The 20365-nt window shown below is 39.8% G+C and overlaps 1 protein-coding gene across 1 annotated transcript in view; it reads left to right on the forward strand.

The window, feature by feature from the left end:
• COPA (COPI coat complex subunit alpha) overlaps positions 1-20365 on the forward strand; it is a 50873-nt gene that overhangs the window by 19141 nt on the left and 11367 nt on the right. The window contains exons 11-17 of the mRNA XM_081225902.1: positions 11307-11457; positions 12392-12458; positions 13405-13480; positions 15599-15681; positions 16507-16646; positions 17211-17296; positions 17412-17550. Coding sequence (XP_081082028.1) covers positions 11307-11457; positions 12392-12458; positions 13405-13480; positions 15599-15681; positions 16507-16646; positions 17211-17296; positions 17412-17550 — 742 coding nt within the window. The remainder of the gene's footprint in view (positions 1-11306; positions 11458-12391; positions 12459-13404; positions 13481-15598; positions 15682-16506; positions 16647-17210; positions 17297-17411; positions 17551-20365) is intronic.

Raw genomic sequence — 20365 nt, forward strand, 5'->3', positions numbered from 1 at the left:
TATGTGTACATTATATCTTCTTGACTTATTTATTTTATACCTATTTTATACCTGGAAGTTTGTACCTCTTAATCCCATTCACCTATTTCATCTGTCCCCCTACCTCTCCATTCTGGCAACCACCATTTGTATCAAAAAGTCTGTTTCTCGGGCTTCCCTGGTGGCACAGTGGTTGAGAGTCTGCCTGCCGATGCAGGGGACACGGGTCCGTGCCCCGGTCCGGGAAGATCCCACATGCCGCGGAGTGGCTGGGCCCGTGGGCCATGGCCGCTGAGCCTGCGTGTCCAGAGAGGCCCTGAGAGGCCCGCGTACCGCAAAAAAAAATAAAAAGTCTGTTTCTATTTTGTTTTGTTTGTACATTTGTTTTTGTTTTTTAGCGGTACGCGGGCCTCTCACTGTTGTGGCCTCTCCCGTTGCGGAGCACAGGCTCCGGACGCGCAGGTTCATTGGCCATGGCTCACGGGCCCAGCCGCTCCGCAGCATGTGGGATCTTCCCGGACTGGGGCACGAACCCGTGTCCCCTGCATCGGCAGGCGGACTCTCAACCACTGTGCCACCAGGGAAGCCCGGTACATTTGTTTTTTAAATTCCACATATAAGTGGAATCATACAGTATTTATTTTTCTCTGACTTATTTTGCTTAGCATAATACCCTCCATGTCCATCCATGTTGTTGCAAATGCAAGATTTCATTCTTTTTTATGGCTGAGTAATATTTCATTGTATATGTATACCACATCTTCTCTATTCATTCATCTATTGATGGACAGTTAGGTTACTTCCATATCTTGGCTGTTGGAAGTAGTGCTTCAGTGAACATTGGGGTACATATATCTTTTTGAATTAGTGTTTTTGTTTTCTTTTGATAAATACCCAGGAGTGGAATTGCTGGATCATATATGGTAGTTCTATTTTTAATTTTTTTGAAGAACCTCCATATTGTTTTCCATAGTGGCTGCAACAATTTAAATTCCCACTAACGGTGCACAAGGGTTCCCTTTTCTCCAAAGCCATCTCAACACTTGTTTCTTGTCTTTTTTTTTTTTTTTTTGCGGTACGCGGGCCTCTCACCGTCATGGCCTCTCCCATTGCGGAGCACAGGCTCCGGACGCGCAGGCTCAGCGGCCATGGCTCATGGGCCCAGCCGCTTCGCAGCACGTGGGATCCTCCTGGACTGGGGCACGAACCCGCGTCCCCTGCATCGGCAGGCGGACTCTCAACCACTGCGCCACCAGGGATGCCCTGTTTCTTGTCTTTTTGATAATAGCCATTCTGTTAGATGTGAGGTGGTATCTTATGGTTTTGATTTGCATTACTCTGATGATTAGTGATGAGAACCTTTTCATGTGCCTGTTGGCTATCTAAATGTCTTCTTTGGAAAAATATCTATTCAGGTATTCTGCTTATTTTTAAATTGGCTTATTTGATTTTTGATATTGAGTTGTATGAGTTCTTTATGATTTTTTTTTTTTTTTTTTGGCCACACCACACGGCATGTGGGATCTTAGTTCTCCGACCAGGGCTCGAACCTGGGTCCCCTGCAGTGGAAGTGTGGAGTCTTAACCACTGGACTTCCAGAGAAGTCCCAGTTGTATGAGTTCTTCATATTTTGGATATCAACCCCTTATCGGATATATTCTTTGCAAATATCTTCTCTCATTCAGTAGGTTGCCTTTTTGTTTTGTTGGTGGTTTCCTTTGCTGTACAAAAGCTTTTTAGTTTGATATAGTCCCATGTGTTTATTTTCATTTCCCTTGCCTGATGAGACATATCCAAAAAAATATTGCTAAGCCTGATGTCAAAGAGGTTACTGCCTACACTTTCTTCTAGGAGTTTTATGGTTTTAGGTCTTACATTTAAGTCTTTAATCCATTTTGCGTTTATTTTTGTACATGGTTTAAGAAAGTGGTTCAGTTTGATTCTTTTATATGTAGCTATCCAGTTTTCCCAACACCATTTATTGAAGAGACTGCCTTTTCCCTATTGTATATTTTTGCCTCTTTTGTCATAGATTAATTGACCATGTGAGCATGAATTTATTTCTGGGCTCTCTATTCTGTTCCATTGCTCTATGTGTCTGTTTTTGTGCCAGTATCATACTGTTTTGATTACTATAGATTTCTAATATAGTTTCCCTTCAGGGAGCATGATACCTCCAGTTTTTTCTTCTTTCTAAAGATTGCCATGGTACTTTGGCAACTTTTGTGGTTCCATACAAATCTTAGAAGTATTTGTCTAGTTCTATGAAAAATACCATTGGTATTTTGATAGGGATTGCACTGAATCTGTAGGTTGCTTTGGGTAATATGGACATTTTAACAATATTTATTCTTCCAATCCATGAGCATGGTATGTCTTTCCATTTATTTGTGTCGTCTTCAATTTCTTTCATCAATGTCTTACAGTTTTCAGAATACAGGTCTTTTACCTCCTTGGTTAAATTTATTCCTAGGTTTTTTATTCTTTTTTGATGCAATTGTAAATGGGATTGTTTTCTTCATTTCTCTTTCTGATATTGCAACAGACTTCTGTATATTAATTTTGTTTCCTCCAATTTTACTGAATTAATTTATTAGTTCTAATAGTTTTTTTGTGGAATCTTTTGGGCTTTCTATATATAGTATTGTCATCTGCAAATAGTGACAGTTTTATTTCTTCCTTTGCAATTTAGATGCCTTTTCATTTTCTTGCCTAATTGCTGTGGCTAGGACTTCCAATACTATGTTGAATAGAAGTGATGAGAGTGGGTATCCTTTTCTTGTTCCTGATCCTAGTGGAAAAGCTTTCAGCTTTTCACCATTGAGTATGATGTTAGCTGTGTGTTTGTCACATAGGGCCTTTATTATGTTGAGGTATTTTCCCTCTATACCCACTTCGCTGAGAGTTTTTATCATAAGTGGATGTTAAATTTTGTCGAATGCTTTTTCTACATCTATTGATATGATCATATGATTTTTACCCTTCATTTTGTTAATGTGGTGTATCACATTGATTTATGGATGTTAAACCATCCTTGCATCCCTGGAATGAATTGTGCTTGATCATGGTGTATTATCCTTTTAATGTATCATTGTATTTGGTTTGCTAGTATTTTTTTTTTTTTTTTTTTTTTTTGCTGCGTTGGGTCTTCGTTTCTGTGCAAGGGCTTTCTCTAGTTGTGGCAAGCGGGGGCCACTCTTCATTGCGGTGCGTGGGCCTCTCACTGTCGCGGCCTCTCTTGTTGCGGAGCACAGGCTCCAGACACGCAGGCTCAGTATTTGTGGTTCACGGGCCTAGTTGCTCTGTGGCATGTGGGATCCTCTCAGACCAGGGCTCGAACCTGTGTCCCCTGCATTAGCAGGCAGATTCTCAACCACTGCACCACCAGGGAAGCCCGGTTTGCTAGTATTTTGTTAAGGATTTTTGCATCTATGCTCATCAGGGATATTGGCCTATAATTTTTGGTTTCTTATGATCTTTGCCTGGTTTTGGTATCAAGGTAGTGCTGTCCTCATTAAATGAGTTTGGAAGTATTTTTTCCTCTTCAATTTTTGGAATAATTTGAAAAGGATAGATATTAACTCTTCATTAAATGGAATTTACCTTTGAAGCCATCTGGACCTAGACTTTCGTTCTTTGGGAGTTTGTTGATTACTGATTCAGTTTTGTTAGTAATTGATCTATTCAGGTTTTCTGTTTCTACATGACTCAGTCTTGGAAGATTGTATGTTTCTAGGAATTCAGGTTGTCTAATTTGTTGGCATATCATTGTTTGTAGTATTCTCTTATAATCAGTCCTTTGTATTTCTGTGCTGTCAGTTGTAATTTCTCTTCTTTCATTTCTGATTTTATTACAGCTCTCTTTTTTTTTAATGAGTCTAGCTAAAAGTTTGTAGATTTTATCTTTCAAAGAACCAACTCTTAGTTTCATTGTATTTTCTATTGTTTTTTAGTCTCTATTTCATTTATTTCTGCTTTAATCTTTATCATTTCTTCCTTATATCACTGAGCTTTGCTTGTTCTTCATTTTGTTTTTGTTTTTTTAATCTACTTTTAGATTGCTTGAGATTTTTCTTGTTTCTTGGGGTAGGCCTGTATCACTATGAACTTCCTCTTAGAACTGCTTTTGCTGTGTTCCATAGATGTTGGACACTTGTGTTTCCATTTTCATTTGTCTTCAGGTATTTTTGATTTCCTCTTTGATTTCTTTGTTGACTCATTTGTTGTTTAGTAGCATGTTGTTTAGTCTCCACATGTTTGTGTTTTTTCTACTTTTCTTCTTGTAGTTGATTTCTAGTTTCATACTTTTTTGGCGAAAAAGGCACTTGAAATTATTTCAGTCTTAAATTTATCGAGCCGTGTTTTGTGGCCTAGCATGAGATCTGTCCTGTAGTATGTTCAATATGCACTTGAAAATAATGTATTTTGCCGCTTTTGGATAGACTGTTCTCTCTCTATTAATTCTATCTGGTCTAATGTGTCGTTTAAGGCCAGTGTTTCCTTGTTGATATGATCTGTCCATTGATGTAAGTAGGGTGTAATGTCCCCTAGTATTATTGTGTTATTGTCAATTTCTCCCTTTATTTCTATTAATATTTGCTTTATATATTTAGGTACTCCTGTGTTGGGTGTATAAATGTTTGCAAATGCTATATTCTCTTGTTGGATTGACCCCTTTATCATTATGTAATGCCCTTCTTTGCCTTTTGATATGATCTTTGTTTTAAAGTCTATTTTGTCTGATATGAGTAATGTCCTAGCTTTCTTTTCTTTTACATTTGCATGAAATATCTTTTTCCATCCCTTCACTTTCAGTCTATGTGTATCTTTAGATCTGACTTGAGTCTCTTGTAGGCAGCATATAGATAGGTCTCATTTTTTTTATCCATTCAGCCACTGTAAGTCTTTTGGTTGGTGCATTTAGTCCATTTACCTTTAAAGTAATTATTGATAGGTATGTGCTTTTTGACATTTTGTTAATTTTTTTCTGGTTGTTTTTGTAGTTCTTCTCTGTTCCTGTCTTGTTCTCTTGGTTTCTTCCCTTGTGGTTTGATGGATTCCTTTAGTGTTACATTTGGATTTGTTTCTCTTTATTTGTTGTCTATCCATTGTAAGTTTTTGTTTGTGGTTCCCATGAATTTCATAAATATTGAACTGTATATATATATTTGTCTATTTTAAGCTGATAGTCATTTAAGTTCAAAGACATTGTAAAAGCACTACATTTTTACACGTACCCCATTTTATGTATTTTATTTCATATTTAATATCTCTTTATTTTGTGTATACCTTAACTATTTTTTGTAATTATAGTTGATTATACTGTACTTCACCCTTTAACAATGTGGAAGTTAGGGACACTGACCCTCTGTGCATTCTAAAATGTGCATATAAGTTTACAGTTGACTCTCTGTACCTGTGGTTCCGTATCTGCAGATTCAACCAACAGTAGACTGTGTAGTATTATTGTACATATTTAGTGAAAGAGAACTGTAAGTGGACCAGTGCAGTTAAGATCCATGTTGTTTAAGGATCAACTGTTCTCTGGTCTTTTAACTTTCATACTAGCTTTTTAAGTGGCTGATCCACTGCCTTTACTATGTATTTGCTTTTATCAGTGAGATTTTTCCTTTGATGTATTTTCTTTTTCTTTTTATCTTTTTAATTTTTTTTTAAATTTATTTTTGGCTGTGTTGAGTCTTCATTGCTGCACATGGGCTTTCTCTAGTTGTGGTGAGTGGGGGCTACGCTTCGTTGCGGTACGCAGGCTGCTCATTTCAGTGGCTTCTCGTTGTGAAGCATGGGCTCTAGGTGTGCGGGCTTCAGTAGTTGTGGCACACAGGCTCAGTGGTTGTGGCTTGCTGGCTCTAGAGCGTGAGCTCAGTAGTTGTGACGCATGGGCTTAGTTGCTCTGCAGCATGTGGGATCTTCCCGGACCAGGGCTTGAACCCGTGTCCCCTGCATTGGCAGGTGGATTCTTAACCACTGCACCACCAGGGAAGTCCCTCATATATTTTCTTATTTCTAGTTGTTGCCTTTTCTTTTCTGCTTAAAGGAGACCTTGACATTTCATGTAAGGCTGGTTTAGTAGTGAACTCTTTTAGTTTATCCTTGTCTGAGAAACTCTTTCTCCTTCAGTTCTGAATGATAACCTTGCTGGATAGATGCTAAGTGGTAAGTCTTTTCCTCTCAGCATTTTAAATGTATCCTGCCATTTCTTTCTGACCTGTAAAGTTTCTGCTGAAAAATCAGCTGAGAGTCTTATGGGGTTTTCCTTGTATGTGATTAGTTGTTTTTCTCTTGCTTCCTTTAACACATTATTGACCAGAGATGTATTAATACGTCTTTTGTTACCTGAATGTTATTGACTGGAGACATATCAATACGTTTTTAGAGAGTGATACAATTAACATCACCATGCAAAGTTGTTAGAGCTTAAAATTGATCAAGCGTTCATTATACAACTTACAATTGTCGTTACCATTTGCATTTTGCTTCATTAGGTTTTTGTTCCAACCTTGTGTATATTATAAACACAAGTTTGTTACCATAAAATTTTCAGAAATGATGCATTGCGAGATTTTGAGTGAAGAAGAATTTTTCGGTGAATTTTATGCAGATACTTTCTCTGATTGTCCAAGTGACATATATACTAGTGTCTCAGAAGATGATAGTTCTTCAGAATATAGTTCTGATTCACACAGTGTGAATGTTAGACCAACAAAAAGACAAAAAAACTTAGTGATTGATTCTGATATGGAAAGTGAAAATGAAACTCATGGTGCTGGAGAATGCTCCCTTGCTTCTGCAGAAGAGTGGATTGCAGACAACATTTCATAAAAATTAGAAGACTTTACAGGTATGTCAGGTGTAACTATTGAATGTAATAACCTGCAAAGTGTTAGTGAAATAACAGAATTAATTTTTGGTAACAACTTTTTTGAGTTGGTTGCTTCTCAAACAAACTTGTATCACCAACAGAATGAAAAAGCATATAAAAAGTATGATAAGGCTTTATAATGGACTGATGTAACCAATAGTGACATGAAGAAGTTTCTTGGATTAATAATTTTTTAAGAGGTATGAAGCTTCATTTTTTTTGAATTTTATTTTATTTTATTTTATTATACAGCAGGTTCTTATCAGTTACATATTTTATACATATTACTGTATATATGTCAATCCCAATCTCCCAATTCATCCCACCACCGCTCCATCCCACCACTTTTCCCCCTTAGTGTCCATACGTTTGTTCTCTACATCTGTGTCTCCATTTCTGCCTTGCAAACTGGTTCATCTGTACCATTTTTCTCGATTCCACATATATGCGTTAATATATGATATTTGTTTTTCTCCTTCTGACTTATTTCACTCTGTATGACAGTCTCTAGGTCCATCCACGTCTCTACAAATGACCCCATTTCGTTCCTTTTTATGGCTGAGTAATATTCCATTGTGTATATGTATCACATCTTCTTTATCCACTTGTTTGTCGATGGGCATTTAGGTTGCTTCCATGGATTAATTTTTTTTTTTTTTTTTGCGGTATGCGGCCCTCTCACTGCTGTGGCCTCTCCCATTGCGGAGCACACGCTCTGGACGCACAGGCTCAGCGGCCATGGCTCACAGGCCCAGCCACTCCGCGGCATGTGGGATCTTCCCGGACCGGGGCATGAACCCGTGTCCCCTGCATCGGCAGGCAGACTCTCAACCACTGCGCCACCAGGGAAGCCCCATGGATTAATAATTTTGATGGGACAAATAAGAAAGTCATACTAGAAAGAATATTGGCCGACTGGTCCCTTACTTGAAACACCTATCTTGCCAAAGATTATGACGAGAAGAAGGTTCGAAAAAATAATGATGTTTCTTCACTTTAACAATAACTCAGAAACTCCACTTCCTGCAGACAGAGGTTCAAAAGTTAAACCTCTTTTAGATTATTTTCTACCAAAATTTCCATCGATCTATATACCCAAACAAGATCTATCACTTGGTGAGGCAATGATAAAGTGGAGAGGACGACTCAGATTCAAAACCTATAATCCCAGAAAACTTACAAAATAAGTTTGGTCAGGATGGTTAACGAAAGTGAAACTGGGTATATATGCAACCCTGAGATTTACATGGGTGAAGGATAGAAACTGCAAGAAACAATCTTACTGGTCCTACAACCTTATCTTGGTTCATGGCACCCTATTTACCAAGACAATTATTACAGCAGTGTGTCCACATCTGAAATATTGTTGAAAAATAAAACCAGAGTTTGTGGGACTATAAGAGAGAATCATGGTCTACCAAACCAATTAAGAGAAATCTAAAAATCTACAGAGGGGAGTAATCACATTCTTATGGATGGGAAAAGTGATTTTTCTTATATGGAAAGACAAAAGGCTAGTCTGCATGATGACAACTATTCATTATGCCTCCATAGCATCTACAGGAAAAGAAGACAGGAGGACTGACCATCAGGTGACTAAGCCCACTTGTATATTAGAGTATAATAAACCTATGAAAGGAGTTGATTGATCCAGTCAATACCTGGCAAACTGCAGTATCCTCTGGAAAACTCGAAAATGGTTTAAGAAAGTGGGTTTCTATTTCAGTAATTGCAGTTTATTCAATGCGTTTAAAATGTATTGTAGCCTTAATGCACAGAATAAAATGACTTACAAGCAATTTTTGTTAGCAGTAGCTAGAGAATGGGTAATTGACCATTCTGGTGAATATAGTGGTAGTCCCGCACCTGGTCCTTCTTGTGGTGTTTCTAAAAGAGCCCCCCACAAAGATCCACCTTGTCGACTATCAGGTAAAATAAAAGAACGTATTCTAGAGGAAATAATACCCACAGGACTAAAAAAAAAATGCCGCGAGGCTTCCCTGGTGGCGCAGTGGTTAAGGATCTGCCTGCCAGTGCAAGGGATACAGGTTCGAGCCCTGGTCCGGGAACGTCCCACATGCCGCAGAGCAGCTAAGCCCGTGTGCCACAACTACTGAGCCTGCGCTCTAGAGCCCTCAGGCCACAACTACTGAGCCTGCGTGCCATAACTACTGAAGCCCGAACACCTAGAGCCTGTGCTCTGCAACGAGAAGCCACCTCAATGAGAAGCCTGCACACTGCAACAAAGAGTAGCCCCCACTTGCCACAACTAGAGAAAGCCCGTGTGCAGCAATGAAGACCCAACGCAGCCAAAAATAAATAAAATTAAAAAAAAAATGCCGCCAGGAAGTGTAGAGTCTGCTCTTCCAGGGGAAAGCACAGTGAAACACGATATATTTGTAATAGATGTTCTGTTCCTCTGCACAGAGGTGCCTGCTGTACTGCCTGTCACACTCTAATGAAATATTAGAATGCTTTAGTAAGACATGTACAGAGTTTCAAAGAAATACATTAAGTGCAAAAACAGTTGTTGATAGTTATACTCAAACGTGGATGTTTCAGTATTCACTTACATAACAAATCGCTGGCCACAGGCATCAGTTTCTGCAAAAATCCCCCGGCCAATAATGGGTTAAGATTCTCTCCTTATCTGTAACTCTTGCCATTTTAATTATAATATGTCATGGTGAGGATCTCTTTGGGATCATCTTATTTGGGAATCTCTGTGCTTCTTGGACCTGGATATCTACTTCCTTCCTCAGGTTAGGAAACTTTTCAGCCATTATTTATTCAAATACGGTTTCTGTCCCTTTCTCTCTTCTCCTTTGGGAATCCTATAATGTGAAAGTTAGTATGCTTGATTTTGTCCCAGAAGTCCCTTAACTCTCCTCATTTAAAAAAAAATTCTTTCTTCTTTTTGCTATTACGATTGGGTGATTTCCACTATTGTGTCTTACAGATTGCTCATCTGTTCTTCCATATAATCTAATCTGCTGTTGATTCCCTGTAGCATATTTTTTCTGTTTTTGTATTCTTCACTTTTGATTGGTTCTTTCTTATATTTTCTAAGTCTTTGTTGAAGTTCTCACTGAATTCTTCCATTCTTCTCCCAAGTTTGGTTAGCATCCTTATGACTGTTTCTTTGAACTCTTTATCAGATAAATTACTTATCTCTGTTTCATTAGGGGTTTTTTTCTGGGGGGTCATTTTGTTGTTTCTTTTGGAACATATTCCTCTGTCTCCCTTTTGTTTGACTTTTGGTTTTTGTTTCTATGAATTTAAGCAAAACAGCTACCTCTCCTGGTCTTTTAAGGAGTGGCCTTAAAGGGTGAAAGCATTCCTGTGTAGATTGTTTGCACCTGGCAGCTTTGGCAGGCTTGCTGGGGCTGGAGTGCATCTGAGCAGGCATAGTCCCTGGGGAGTGTGGTCTCTTGGTGGAGTGCCTGGGGCTGGAGTGGGTGTGGGGCAGTCACTGGAAAGTGCTACACCTGAGGCCATGGAACTTTTATTTGTAGTGAAGGGAGGTAGACCTATAAAACAATAAATATATAAAACAATGTATGGTGAAAACTGCTTTAAAAGAAAGTTAAGCAAAAGTAAGTGGGATAGAGAGGGAGGAGTGTAGGGACTGCTGCTTTATACTGGGTGTTCAGGAAAGTGAAGGGGAATGATAAATACCTTGACAGTGGGGACAGCAAATGCAAAGACCGTGATATGAGAAATGTTTAACATGTTTGAGGAACATCAAAGTGGCCAGTTAGAGCACAGTAAGGGGCTAAGTAATAGGAGGTAGGACCAAGCCAGATCGGGCATTGCCTTGTAGGCCATTAGAATTTAAGACTTTATTCTGAAAGAATGGAAAACCATTGGAAGGTGTTGGGTAGGGAAGTGACATGATCTGATTTATGTGTGGAGTGTATACTGGGAGGACAATGACTGAAGGTTTTTCTGAGTGATGGATAATGTTAGTAGGTAAAAGCAAAACATTTTTAAAAAACAGAACCAGAAAGGCTTTTTAAACTAGCATCCATTTGTTCAGCACTTACCTTTTATGTTTGTTATTTGATACTGACTGGGGAAGGATGGAAATTATTGTAATTTCTGTTTTCAGGGAGCTCAGTGTATACTGGGGGTGATATACCTAAACAATTACAGTGCAGAATGGTACGTGCTGTGAGGGAGGTTTGTACAAAGCAGCTAGGAGAACACAGAGGAGGGTTTGTCTAATGTGGCAGTATGATAGAGTGAGTATTGGTAAATGATTTACAGGTGTTTACTTGAATAAAGATTCCAAGAATTGTGAGAATTTAGGCAAATAAAGAATGCATTTAGTTGTCTTAACTTTGTTTTTAGCATACATATACAGTCGTCATCTTTGTCTATCTCCTGTTTCCAGTTTTCTTTCTTGCGTACAGCTAATTCTTCCTCCCTTTTCCCTATGGCCCAGGCCATGATGGTGGCATGATTGTATTTAAACTGGAACGGGAACGGCCAGCCTATGCTGTTCATGGCAATATGCTTCATTATGTCAAGGACCGATTCTTACGTCAGTTGGATTTCAACAGCTCCAAAGATGTAGCTGTGATGCAGTTGCGGAGGTAAATCAGACTTGTTTCTTCCCTCCAAAGTGTCTCATCTGTTACCATGAAACAATACTCACAAACTGGAGTCTGTTCTTTTAACAACGTTTTGGATCTCATCTCCTGTCACAGATAGAATCCCCAGGAGCATGGTGGTGGCCATGAGGCCAATGGGGGCTTCCCTGTTGACAATGCTAGAGACCCTGTGGAATGGAAATCATACTGCCAAGTTTGCCAGGTGTCTTGAAAATCAGGGAAAGTTTCCTGGTTGAGAGTAGCCCAACTTGGTGATAGGCCTCTTTGCCTTTATTTAGCATTTCTTTTCTATACCTCTCCCTTTGCTTTTCAGCAAAATGCATGCAACTCTAAACCAGAATATATGTCTTTGGAAACTCTTAACTCTGAAGATATTATACTATCTAGGGTGCCTGGCAAAAGGAACTATCCTCTTGGAAAGCCAGATGTATCAGCATGCTGAAACATTCATGGTGGCAGGCTTTGGCATAAGGGTTTGATAACCACCCTCCAGCATTACTACAATAAAAAAATTGGTTTGTGTTATCACTCCAAGGGACAGGAGAAACTAGCCAGAGACAAATCACATCATGTTACTCTGTGGTATCCACTGCAATTATGTGTAGGAATTTGTACCCAAGAAGAATCAATCCCACTCACTACAGTGAGTGCTAACCATACCTTCTGTTGGATAAGTAGACTTGTACTAGGTGTGCTTTTTTAAAACTCCATGCTCAAAGCTGAAATAGGGGAGTCCCTAAGCCTTAAAGGAAGGAAGAAATAGATGCAACATTCATTTATTTTTATTTCTGATTATAAAAATGATAAATATATCTGTAAAGATGAGGTAAGTAGGAGGTGTAGGAGTAATTCCTTTTTTCCTATTGTCATTATGTCTTTTTACTAATTTCTCTGTTTTTTGTATATATATCTCTAGTGGTTCCAAGTTTCCAGTGTTCAACATGTCATACAATCCAGCAGAAAATGCAGTCCTACTGTGTACAGTAAGTAAACCTCCTAGGATCTCCTCATTTCCCATAGGTCTCTTTCTCATGCCCTTAGAGGATCTCTAATGGCTTCTTAGAAACTATTTAATGGTCATTTTGAGAGAGCTGAAACAGTAAACAGAGGCTCAAACCAGGTAGTCTTCAGCTGTCATAAACATGTTAAGGGTTTGTGTACTTACATCTTTCATATGGCTAACAACTTCTAAACTTAATGGAGCGTTGGGATGAATCACCCAAATCACTGAAAGTAATTTGAAAGAATGTTTGGGACTATATCCTATTCATAGGAGATGCTTATCTTGATTCCCTCCATTTGGGTGAAAATAGTAGAGCTGATTTTGAGAAGAGTTCCTTTCAGTGGTGTTACCTTTGGGGGTCATCAAGTAGCCCTCCTCATTTCTTGCCATACAATTTAAAAAAAAAAAAAGAAAGAAATGACATTCTAATTTCAGTGCCTTCATTGCCAAGTCAGAAGAATGAAAACCTGTCTTTCCCGATATGGTGTCTAGTGTCTGATCCCAGTTCTTCTCCAATATCTAACAGCCCCATATTTTCCTCCTGGCACTTTTCTTTTATGTTTTTTCTTTGATGTCTTTTTTTTACCTTCAAACAGACTTTTAAGTTGATGAATATACTCAGGTAGGGCACTGGAATATTGGGGTCTTAGTCTGTTAATTTGTGGAATAGAAAGCCGTCCTTGCTTTCACTCAAAAGATATCTACATCTTTGGAAGATAAAAGAAAAATAAGGTGACATGAATGCTGAATTCTTTGGCAACGAGCCCTATAATTTTAGCTGTAGAAACATTCAAATGCCTTCTGAGTGGAAGGTGTGAAAAGTATAGTTTCAGGTTGCTGTCTGTATAATGGTGCTGTTTTCTATGTCAGAGTAAACTGGTATCTTGGGTGCTCTCTTACTAACTATTCCTCCCTTTCCTCTACAGAGAGCCAGTAATTTAGAGAATAGTACCTATGACTTGTACACCATCCCCAAGGATGCCGACTCCCAGAATCCTGATGGTAGGCATTCTCTTTGTATACCCGACTCTGCTCCTAGCTCTCCTCACCCATAGCATCACTCCTCTTCAAGTTTTTCACATTCACAGTCCCCAGGCCATGGCCACATCATTCATGTCTGTTGGCAGGTGCTGCTGACAATTGCATCAGAGGCAACTGTGGTGTGAAATATTCATGTTCCTCCTCCATTTTATTACTCCAGCTAGATATATATATTTTATAATTTGGTTATTAGAAACTCTCCATTTTCTCTTTCAGCACAGCATGTTATCCTAGTTTATTGTCAGCTAATGTGACTTTCACCCTGGTAGTTTCATTTATTTAAAAACATTCCAATCTTGCAGTGTCTCATCCTGGGACTAGGGACTTATGCTCTCCCATCCATATCCAGATCCGATTTGTTTCCTTTTGCATGTCAGAAAGATGAGGCTGTTAACAGCCCCTCACCCCACCAGGGATTCCGGATCCAGCTGAGACCCCTGCCTACCTCTTCCATCACCACCATCCCTTTTTAGTCCTTTCTGCTAGAACTTGCTGACAAAACATTCTCAGAATAGATTTGAGTCTCATTTATGCTCCTTTTAGTGTACTCCCTCCAGTTGGTTTGTAGGTCAGAGGTTTGTTCCTCAGGTCCCCACTCTTAGTACCATACTTTCATGATATTTTAGACCAAATCAACAGATTCTGAGAAATATTTTGCTAGCTCTGTCCTATTGTGGGTGCCACTGTGTCATTATTGCTGCTAATATCATCACTCTCCTATAAGTGTGGTCATGGTGAGAAGAGAGAAAACCTGTATGTCTTTGATATCCATAAATCAAAGCCTCCCCTATAAATTAATCAGTCAAGCCATTTCTGACCAATTTTTTTTTTTTTTTTTTTTGTGCGGTACGTGGGCCTCTCACTGCTGTGGCCTCTCCCGTTGTGGAGCACAGGCTCTGGACGCGCAGGCTCAGCAGCCATGGCTCACCGGCCCAGCCGCTCCGTAGCATGTGGGATCTTCCCGGACCGGGGCACGAACCGGCGTCCCCTGCACCGGCAGGCAGACTCTCGACCACTGCGCCACCAGGGAAGCCCAACTGACCAATTTTTTTTGTTCGGTCCTGCTTACCCATCCCCTTGCTTCTTTTCCCCATCTGTTTACAATTAATAGAGTCTAAAATATTTTTGTTTTGTCTTATAACCACTTTTATTTTATCTTCTCCATTTTTTGAGGGAGATAATAATTATTAAAGGAATAAAGGTACAGCACAGAGGAAGAGAAAGAGGAAAGGCTTGAATAGTGTGGTTCTTCGGCCCCTGGAAAATGGGAGTGTTGGTTGTGATAATAATTAATTTTGTAAATTGCCTGACACCCCTGGTTGTCAAGGGGTGGCCTGGCAAGGCTGACCAGCACATATTGTCCAGTTTCCTGCTGATACTAATAGATAAAAGAGTATTTCTGCACATCCTTCTGTGTATCTCCTTTGAAGTTTCCCAGAGTGTGGAGTACCCGTTCGGAATTCTAATCATCCAGTGAAATGTTTGGGAACTGAGAAACATGTTGTAACTTTGTTGAGTGATTGATTGACATTTATGGAGCATCAGCTTGGTGCTAAATACTGCCCAGCATAGAGCTTCCTGGATTTAGTTAGGAGCGCTCTGCCCCATCCTACTCTACTAGGAGTTCAGCATTTGCATGTTAAAAACAGCAGAGCAGCTGCGTCCTGGAGAGGGGACTCTGTCTCTACTCCAGCTTGTTGAGATAGGAGGTCCAAGACACTCACAGGCTGCTTGCTTTGTGCCGCAGCTTGGCCAGCGAGGCCCTGCTCGTTAGCTTGATGGAATGTGCTGTCTCCCAAGATGGGGGTGATCCTTCTGCCAGTATATGGTGTTGGCTGAAATGCAGTCACTTGGCCTAGAGAAAAGAGGCTTGGCAGGGGTGGAGGTTGGAGTTTGGAGGGGACTGGTGGGGAAAAGTCACTGACAGTAGCCTCAGGTTATGGCTGAATGAGTTAGGAAGCAGCTGAACTGGCAAAGCCAACATGGCAGCCAGCAAGACTGGCAGCTTCATGGCACCTGACTCTGTCATCTGACAGTAGCTTACTACATGTTCCTGCCCTTTGGTTTTGCTCTTCCCAGCTCCTGAAGGGAAACGATCCTCAGGCCTGACAGCTGTTTGGGTTGCTCGCAATCGGTTTGCTGTCCTAGATCGGATGCATTCGGTGAGTTAAGACTAAAAAGGGAAATTAATTTGGAGAGTGTGGTGGCAGTGGCCTGCGCATTGCAGAATAAAGAGCATTTTTTGTTTCCCTTACTCTGCCCTGGGCAGCTGTGGTCCTCGTGTATTGGCTGCTTTCTCCTTAACGCTACCCCAAACCCCTTGGGAAAAAAAAGGCCTTAAAATTGATTTGATTGGGTGGATGATCACTGTGGCTCTGGGCTTAAGAACCAAGCTAAAGTCACTCTTGATAACATAGGAGCCGAAAAACATCAAATTTGAAATAGGTGAGCTGGGAAGTCTCTGACGGTCCAGTGGTTAGGACTTGGCAATTTCACTGCTGGGGCCCGAGTTCGATCCCTGGTCTGGGAACTAAGATCCTGCAAGCCAGGTGGCAAGCCCCCACCCACCCCCCACCCAAAAAATGAAATAGGTGAGCTAGATAAGGAGTAGATCCTCTTATTCTACTACCTCTGATGGTACTTAAAATGTAATGGGTCCTAAAAAAGTTAAGCAGAGCTCTCTCAAGAAAATATTTAACAAAAATTTAAGCCTCAGAAGTGCTGTATTCTGTCTCTGGTTGATTGAGGAATTCAGATTTTAGTTGGACGTCTCAGGATATTTCAATTGGAAAAAACCCCAAAAAGCTATCAAGACCCTTGGAGAGGATCTTAGTTGGAGTGGTCTATGTAGAGTGGTGATTGAACTGGACAGACAGAAAAAAAAATACTTTGTTTATTTAAGCTAAGGAATAATTGCTGAGGGACATTGTCAGCTGGCATCATCTTACATGTATTTCTCTTAACCCCACCTTATATACTCATTTCAGCTTCTGATCAAGAATCTCAAGAATGAGATCACCAAAAAGGTACAGGTGCCCAACTGTGATGAGATTTTTTACGCTGGCACAGGCAACCTCCTGCTTCGAGACGCAGAATCCATCACGCTCTTTGACGTACAGCAGAAGCGGTAACATGTCAGATGCCCCTAAGCAGACAGACATATAGTGGGGGAGAGTGGAAATCTTTAGTGGGAGCTTTTCTTCCCCCAAGTGAGTTTGACCTGTGGCTTAGCCACTTCTTGTGCTATAACTCCAAGACTCTTTCTAACCACTTTTTTTCCTCTGTGAGCACTCTCCATCCTGTACATACACACTAGCATTACAACAAGGGGCTTATTTGTTTTCAGAGCAATTATCTGAACAAAGAATGCTCTTGGGACTTAGAATAATAAGGACACAGAAATGAATAACATAGTTCCTGTACCTAAAGGAGCTTATAGTCCATTGGTGAAAACAGACGTACACAAGTCCCTAATAATACATGGGAATGAGGGGCAGGGAGTTGAGGAAGAGGGAAGTATACAATGTGAGCCAAATGTTTAAGTCACTGAACTGTAATACAGAAAATGTTTATTCGGTATTATTTTAAGAAATTTCAGTTTACATTAATTTGGAGATGAAAAGGAGGTAGGTCATAACCTGGAATAAGGGAATCAGGTCCACTCACATTTGCCCTTCTCTCTCTATCCCAGGACTCTGGCATCTGTGAAGATTTCCAAGGTGAAATATGTTATCTGGTCAGCAGACATGTCCCATGTAGCACTACTGGCCAAACATGGTAAGTCTTCATTATGTCCACCCTGATTTAGAGACCAGTCCCTGCCTCCCCATCCCTGCCAGTCCACTTCACTCACCCTGTCCAGCAGAGCACTCATGTCCTTTGCCTCTTACAGCCATTGTGATCTGTAACCGCAAACTGGAGGCTCTGTGTAACATTCATGAGAACATTCGTGTCAAGAGTGGGGCCTGGGATGAGAGTGGGGTATTTATCTACACCACAAGCAACCACATCAAATATGCTGTCACCACTGGGTAAGTTGATTATCTGAGATACAGAATGAGAGAAAGTGGCTTCTTAAAATCACTGTCCTGTCTCAGGAGACGTACTGAAGTCCTCCTTGAACTGTCTTCGTGGAAAAGCTTTGTCTGGCATATATGTGCTAGGAGCATCAAAACATTCTTTTTTCAACTCTTTTAAAATTGTGAAATATGACACAAATATAGAAAATTACATAGGTTATAAATATATGAAATAGCAAATAGTTACATAATGAACATCTGTGTAACTGCCACCCAAGTCAAGAAATAGAACATTTCTGACACCCCAGAAGCCCTTTGCCATGTGGTCCCTATTGATCACAGCCCTCTCTCTTCCTCAAAGATAACGTTCTGACTTTTATGGTAATTTCTTTCTTGCTTTTCTTTGCAACTTTACCACCCAGTGTGTGTCTTAAAATAATGATTTAATTTTGCCTGGTTTTGAACTTCATGTAAATTAAATCATGCTGAATATATTATTTCATATTTTGCTTATTTTGCTCAATATATTGTTTGTAAGATTCATCCATGTTGTAGCTCTAGATTATTTGTTTTTGTTGTTGTATAATATTCTATTATATAAATATGCCACAGTTTATCAGTTCTATTCTAGAGGGATAGTTGGGTGATCTCTAGGTTTTGTCTATTATAAATGATGTTCTTTTAAACATTCTTCCATGAATTCTGGTTCATATGCACATACATTTCTCTCTAGAGCAGAATTGCTAGGTCATAGAGCGTGCTTATCTTCACATTTGCTAGGTAATGTGAAAGAGTGGTTTTACCAAATTGCATGCCCACCAGCGTTGTATAAAAGTTTCTTTGCTTGTCACGCTGGCCAGCACTTGGCCTTTGTCAGACTCATTTTTGTCTGGTGGATGTGCGATGTATCTTGTAATTTTACTTTGCTATTCTCTGATTCCCCAGGAGATTGGACAACTTTTTATTTAGCCATCCATCAGGATTTCCTCTTCTATGAATTCTGTTCAAGTCTTATCCTTTCTTTAAATGAGTTATCCTTGTTCTTTTGTTATAGGAGTTCTTTGTATATTTGAATATCAGTCCTTTGTCAGGGCTATGTGTTGCAAATATTAATATCTCCTCCCATCCTATAGTATGTCTTTTGATTCTCTTTTGATATCCGTTAATGAACAGAAGTTCTTAGTTTAATGTAGTTGAGTTTATGAATCTCATTCTATATGGATATCAGGTTTTGTGTCCTATTTAAGAAATCTTTGTTGACTCCAGAATCATAAAGGCATTCTTTTATATTTTCTTAAGAAAACTTTATAGTTTGCCTTTTATATCTAGGTCTGTAATCTACCTGAAGTTGATTTTTTTGTATGGTGTGAGGTGTCATGAGCTCAGCTTTACTTTTTCCATAAGGACACTCAGTTTTGTACCAACATCAGGTATTGAAAAAACCAGCCTTTCCCCATAGTTCTGCAGAGCCATCTTTGTGATATATGAATCACGTTTACAAAAATGCAAGGATCTGTTGTTTGTTTTTGTTTTTTTATTTTTGGCTGCATTGGGTCTTTGTTGCTGCACGTGGGCTTTCTCTAGTTGCGGCGAGTGGGGGCTACTCTTCGTTGCGGTGTGCGGGCTTCTCATTGCGGTGGCTTCTCTTGTTGCGTAGCACAGGCTCTAGGCATGTGGGCTTCAGTTGTTGTGACACGCAGGCTCTAGAATGCAGGCTCCGTAGTTGTGGCACATGGGCTTAGTTGCTCTGCGGCATGTGGGATCTTCCCGGACCAGGGATTGAACCCGTGTCCCCTGCATTGGCAGGCGGATTCTTAACTACTGGGCCACCAGTGAAGTCCCAAGGATCTGTTTTTTGTGGTCTGTCTCTGATTGAATTCTACACTGTCTTAAGTATTATAGTCTTGTAAGTCTTTACATCTGGTAAAGCAGTTCCACAAATCTTACCCACTTTGTTTTACTTTTTTTTAAGTTATTAGGCTATTTTCAAATTAGTTTTGCCTTGAAAAGGCATATTTTTAAGTAATTTTTTGTCTTGAAAAAGTATAAATTTTAGATTAGCTTGTGAAATTCCATGCCAAAAAAAAAAAAAAAAGACAAATGGGAGTTCCTGGGCCCTGGTTGGGGAGCTAAGATTTTTTTTTTTTTTTAAGAAAGTTGATTTTTCTCTCTTTTTTTTAAATTAATTAATTTATTTCTGGCTGCATTGGGTCTTCGTTGCTGCATGCGGGCTTTCTCTAGATGCAGTGAGGGGGGCACTACTCTTCGTTGCAGTGCACGGGCTTCTCATTGCGGTGGCTTCTCTTGTTGCGAAGCACGGGCTCTAGGCGCACGGGCTTCACTACTTGTGGCACACAGGCTCAGTAGTTATGGCGCACGGGCTTAGTTGCTCCATGGCACGTGGGATCTTCCTAGACCAGGGCTCGAACCTGTGTCCCCTTCATTGGCAGGGGGATTCTTAACCACTGCGCCACGAGTGAAGTCTCAGGAGCTAAGATCTTGCAAGCCTCACGACATGGCCAAAAAAACCCCAAAAAACAAAAAGCAAAAATCCCTATTGTGATTTCAGTTGGGATTGTGAATCTGTATGTGATTTGGGGATTTTGGGTGTAATTGTTATCTTTACAATATTAAGTTTCCTAATTTGTGAACATGATATAGTAGCTTTTCATTTATTTAGGGCTTCTGAAACATCTTTTAATAAAGCTTTATAATTTTATCCATAGAGATTTTGCATTTTCTTTGTTTAGATTTATTCTTAGGCACTTGATAGTTTTTAATGCTATTTGTAAATGGATAGTATCCATTTAAAAATTCAATTTTCTAA

Source organism: Mesoplodon bidens (genome assembly GCF_964165515.1).
Source record: "Mesoplodon bidens genome assembly, chromosome: 2".
Lineage (NCBI taxonomy): Eukaryota > Metazoa > Chordata > Mammalia > Artiodactyla > Ziphiidae > Mesoplodon > Mesoplodon bidens.